The sequence below is a fragment of the Musca vetustissima genome, unplaced genomic scaffold, assembly GCF_032173495.1.
Source record: "Musca vetustissima isolate MV318-11 ecotype Yass unplaced genomic scaffold, APGP_CSIRO_Mvet_v1 utg565, whole genome shotgun sequence".
NCBI lineage: Eukaryota > Metazoa > Arthropoda > Insecta > Diptera > Muscidae > Musca > Musca vetustissima.
Window position 1 is genome coordinate 59,054 of NW_026888929.1, and position 6,000 is coordinate 65,053.

At 31.7% G+C, this 6,000-nt stretch overlaps 1 protein-coding gene across 1 annotated transcript in view; it reads left to right on the forward strand.

Moving 5' to 3' along the window:
- LOC133336726 (gamma-1-syntrophin) overlaps positions 1-3,458 on the forward strand; it is a gene marked incomplete at its 5' end in the record, with an annotated part of 62,055 nt that extends 58,597 nt beyond the window's left edge. Inside the window, one exon of the mRNA XM_061545007.1 lies at positions 3,299-3,458. Coding sequence (XP_061400991.1) covers positions 3,299-3,409 — 111 coding nt within the window. The remainder of the gene's footprint in view (positions 1-3,298) is intronic.
- Positions 3,459-6,000: the final 2,542 nt, after the last annotated feature.

Here is a 6,000-nt window from a genome sequence, read left to right on the forward strand (position 1 = left end):
TTTATCATATCGGGTTCCTTGGTAAATAATAAACTTCTTCCAAGAAATTATTTAAAATAGGTTAATGTTTTAAAATAGCCCCATACAAATATCCCGCTCAATTTTTCGTTATGTTCCTATCCCAATTTTCTAACCTGAGTATCTGTAAATTCGATCATTATTTTTTCATGGAATAAGCAACCTGGTAGTATAATTACATTGCCTCCATATATAGTTCTGATCAATTAAGGGAATTTTGAATGCACACCACGTGGTGGGGGTATAGAAAGTTAGACCGAAGTTACGAAGTTTTTCCGTGTGTATACCTTTCACCACGTTGTGGTACAGGGTATTATGACTTCGTGCATATGTTTGTAATATGCAAATGGAAACGAGATAGACAAATGGTTCCTTTGAGAATATGTCAACTGTCAACGTTAAATTGTAAATAAAGTACAGGATGCATTATTTGGCCCAAGGACGAAACCTATAGAATTTTATTAAAATCGGTTCAGATTTAGATATAGCACCCATATATATTTTCGTCCGATTTTATATATATAGTGCTCCAAACACCCTATGCTTGTCCAATTGAGATGACATTTCGGACAATGTCTTGAATTGAGTCTAGAATAACGTGTGTTAAGTTTCATTGAAATCATTATTTTTTTCGGCATTTTCGGCGATTTCTCGTAAAGTATCGATCAAACAATTTCAGATTTATGCTCCATGGAGGGGTGACATTTCGCAGTAAAAAAATTATTTTGCTGTTTTTTGTTCGGTGCATTCAGTATTCAGGGTGTTAAGCATTCAGGGTGTTAAAATGGAACTGAACAAAGAGAAAATTCGGTAAATTTTACAGGTTTTCTTTGACAAAGGCGAAAATTCAAGCCAAGCGGCTAAAATTGTGAATGGTGTTTATGGTTCCGATACTGTAACAGCCAATCATGTGCAATTTTGGTTTCGTAGATTTCGTTCCGGAATTTTTTGATGTTAAAGATGCACCTCGCACAGCTAGGGCGGTCGTCGAAAATATCCATAAAATCGGATAAATTATCGAAGCTGACCGGCATATTAGCAGTCGTAACATCGCCTAGAATCTGAAAATCTACAATAAATCTGTTTTAAACCATTTACAATTGGCCAGAAACGACCAGAATTAGCCAACAAGAGAGGAATCGTGTTCCACCAGGACTTCGGGAACTTGGTTGGGAAGTTTTAATGGATTCGTCATAGATCCCGGACTTGGCACCAAGCGATTAGCATATTTTTCTTGCATTGCAAAATTGCTTTAATGATAAACCAGTAAGGAAAGTAGTAAAGCCGGACTGGGCCGACTATATGATGCCCTTCACCACTTTGGGTACATTCAACATATGTATCCAAAAAGACGTCGCTTTTTTGAAGAAATTTTGACATGAAATTGAACGAACTTAAATATGTGATTTTTATGACTTTCTGGAACCTATGCTAAATTTCATTTGATTTGGGCAAGTTTAGAGTCGTTTGCGCACAGTGGGACAGATTTGTGTAAATCGATTTAAAGCAAATTTGACACACGCTATTTGGTATCTTGCACTGTTTAAAATTTAATCTCAATAAATAAGTCGAAATTATATATGGAAGCTACGATATACCTATATCTGAACTGATTTGAAGCAAACTTGCCATCTTTAGTGCACAATTTATTTAAAATCGGACGAAAATATATATAGGAGGTGTAGACATCATTCTAGACTTAATTCAATACGCTATGCCAAAATTGGTGCAAATCGAATGATTTTCAGAGACTTTGGTGCTCCATTTACCTAAAATCGGACGAAACTATGTATGGAAGCTACATCTAAACCTGAACCAATTTTCACGAAACTTAGCACACATCATTCAGGACTTAATTCAGTACCGTATGCCAAATTTCGTGCATATCGCAAGATATATAGGGACTTTGGTATTCCATTTACCTTAAATCGGACGAAAATATATGGAAGCTATATCTAAATCTGATTCGATTTTCTCGAAACTTGACACACGTTATTCTAGAGCTAATTCAGTACGCTATGCAATATTGCCTGTAAATCGAAAGATATATAGGGACTTTGGTGCCCCGTTTACCTTAAATTGGACGAAAATATATATGGGAGCTATATATAAATCTGACCCGATTTTCTCGAAAATTGACACACGTCATTCTAGACTTAATTCAGTACGCTATGCCAATATTCGTGCAAATTAAAAGACTTCCAGGGATTTTAGTGGACTATTTACCTAAAATTTGACGAAGCTATATGGTAGCTATATCAAAATCTGAACCGATTTTCACGAAACTTTGCACACATCATTTTGGACCTAATTCAGTACTCTCCTCCAAATTTCGTCCAAATCGAGAGATATATAAGGACCTTTGTGCCCCATTTACCTTAAATCGGACGAAACTATATACGGGAGCTATATCTAAATCTGAACCGATTTTTCTCAATTTCAATAGGGTTCGTCCTGGGGCCAAATAAGTGAGCTATGCCAAATTTCATCCAAATCGGATAATAAATGCGACCTGTACTTTGTTCACAAAAATACATGGACCGACAAACGGACATGCGTAAATCGACTCAGAAAGTGATTCTATGCATATTCTCAAAAGGAACCATGTGTGTTAATTCCTTTTGCCTGTTACAAACATATGAACAAAGACATAATACCATGTACCACAGTGTGGTGAAGGGTATAAAAATTGGTATCTAAAATTGACTTCTAGTGTTTTTTGCTAATAGAGAGCAACAAATCATACAACAACATATTTTCCTCAAATCGGACATTCCGAAGCATGTTAAATAAAATCCTATAGTTCATATAAAAATAATCTCTTCTATGTACCCAAAGTGGCGAAGGGTATCATATAGTCGGTCCAGTCCGACTTTTGAACTTTTCTTACTGTTTTATTACTACAAAAATCTGATGACAAATACCTTCATTGGTATAATTATTTAGCAGTTTACTCATAAATTATTTTAAGTATTTAAACTACGTGCAATTTAAAATCTCTTTAGATTTAATCTTAAAAACAACTTCTCATAAACATAATAAATAAAAAATCTTTGTAGCGTTAATTAATTAAATTCATTTAGTCAATAATCATTTTGTTAATGCATTGCTCTCTTTCTCTTTTTTTCTTGCTTGGGTTTCTGTTTATTTTCATGTGGCATCATCATCATCGAACGATTCGAATGAAACGAACCAAACCAAAAAAAAATATCAAACTCCTATAAAACAACAACAAATTCTCACAAAAAATAAATAAAAACAACAACAAATTGGATGACAGGAACTGGAATGTCAAGTACTGCAGAGTTTGCTATTTTGTATGCATGCGTTTCTGACAGCTAAAGTTGCTTCAGTTGATCCGGCCTTTTTGAGTTCTATACAGCAGACTTAGACAGCAACTACAACTACAACAAAAAGAATACAAAACTCCTGAGGCTGATAATGATGATAACGAGCGGTAATAGTATTTCTAACAAAAAAAATGAAGGAAACAACAACAGCAACTACATTTCAAACAGGACTTGTTTGTTTGTTCGTTCGTTATGTTTTGTTTTCTGTAATCTGTAATAGTATTGTAGATTGCTTTAGAGATGAAACTAAGTGTAGTTTTGAAAATTGATAATTATTTTTTTGTTTTTGTGTGGAATGTTTTTGCTAAAACTTTTAATGATACGTAAGTATTAAATAAAAATTAAAACAAAAGCTACAACTACAAGAACATCTAAAAATGACACAAGGACAAGGAACTATACATACGTATAAAATAAAACAAAAATATCCACTGTCTCTCTCTCTCACACACACATTGAGGGGGATCTATATTGTATTAGTGTATACAGCAACAACAGCAACAACCAAAACACATCAAACCTAATTTGTCTTCTTAATATTAAAAAAAAACCACAAACACACACAAATTCCGTAGGAAATCAATTAAAGCTTATAAATGTTGTTACAACATTTAATTGCAAGTCTTTTATTTAAAGACTTGAATAATACCAAAAAAATCCACTTAAAAGTAAAACACATCTACACACACACAAACACTGATTAGACTTAATAATGGTGGAAATCCACAAGAAACAAATTTTTTTAGATAAACAATTTATATAATAAATTTGTATAAAAAAGGAAAATTAAAAAAAAATAAATATTTATTACTTATTATCTACTATGAAAGAAACAAAAATAAAATAAATAAATTATATTAGCTGAGATATAAAAAAGCTCATTTACTATATATAAATAAAAATAATAAATTTTTAGCAAAGCTTAAAGTAAAAAATTTAAAAAACCTATTTATAATAAAATTTTTTTTAGTGTCTAATAAACGTCGGTATACATCGACTCAAATAATATTCAACAATATTACAAAATAATATTAAAAATTTTAAATACATATTTACTTAAATAATTTTTTTTATTATTATGAAATATTTCAAGATTTTATAAAATAGCAAAGGAGTAATGTTAATATCCGGTCGAATGCACCTATTGGGTTGTATACGAAAGACCTGGGTTATTATATAAAATCCCCAGAAGAACAAAATTTCATATGTCAAAGTTCGTAGATATGATCTTTTTTTCTGGAGACCATATAATGCATGAATTTATAGCCATTGTATTTTATTTTCAGTTGCATTTCTGCAAAATAGTTCTACTTTCTCACTCGATTTCTTGTGTATCCTTTTCTTCCTTATTATACTGTGCGACAAGATTTTGGCTGGGTAAAATTTCTATAAGGTACGAAGGAACTTGATTTTTATATAAAAGCACCAGATGAAAAAAAATCAAAGTTCGGAGCTATGACGTGATTATTTTTTTGCTAGTGACCCCATTATACATTAAGATATAGTTTCAAATCTAAAACGAATGGGGAATATTTTTGTAGAACATATCGTCCTTCTCACTCGTTTCCTTGTGTGTCCTTTTCATTCGTCATTTTTTGAACCGGTCCCCAATTATTACAAGAAGTGATTTTTCATCCTCGCAGTATTCTACAAAAATGTTGCTCATACGATTTTAGGTAGGGTCCTCAAAGATGAGAAATCGTTATTTTAAAGATTTAATGGACTTTTCTCAATTTTACCCGAATCATGAAACAAAAACCCTATATGTATTTAAATAAATTCCCTATAAATTCTTGATTATGGAGAACTGTCGGATTCGTCCGAATCACTTACAAAACGATGTATAGTTATGACGAATACTCAAAAAAAAAAAAAAACCAATTTCGAGGAAGAAAAAACCGGTTTTGAACCGGATATTCTGATAACAAAACCGGTTTCAATACCCTATACGAATATCATAAGAAAGCTAATAAACCAATACACTATTATTTTAATATACGGTTTAAAAATATTGAAACTCGAGGAAGAAAGAACCGGTTTTCTAAAATGTTTAATCGGATATTCGGATAATAAAGACCCTACATATCATTAGATATCTAATAAACAAAGGCGCTATTACCAGTTTAGTTATTTTAATACCCGGTTCAAAATTTTTGAAACTCGGTTCTTTCTTCCTCGATTTTCGTACGATTCATTTACTTAAATATATATATATATATAACTTTAATCCAAATACACAATGAAACAAATTTCGAGGAAGAAAGAACCGGTTTTCTAAAATTTTGAACTGGATATTCTGATAATAAAACCGGGTTTAATACACTATATGTATATCATTTGAAATCTAATAAACAAACGAACCAAAGTTATTGAACCGGACTAATAGCGGTTTAATTATTTTAATACCCGGTTCAAAAGTTTTGAAACTTGGAAAGAAAGAACCCGGTTTCTGAAATTTTCAATCGGATATTCTGATAATAAAACCGGGTTTTATACCCTATATGCATATCATTAGAAATCTAATAAACCAAGGTTAATTATTTTAATATCCGGTTCAAAATTTTTGAAACCTTGTTCTTTCTTCCACGATTTTTGTCCGAATCATTTACTTAATTGAATATAAATTTAAGCC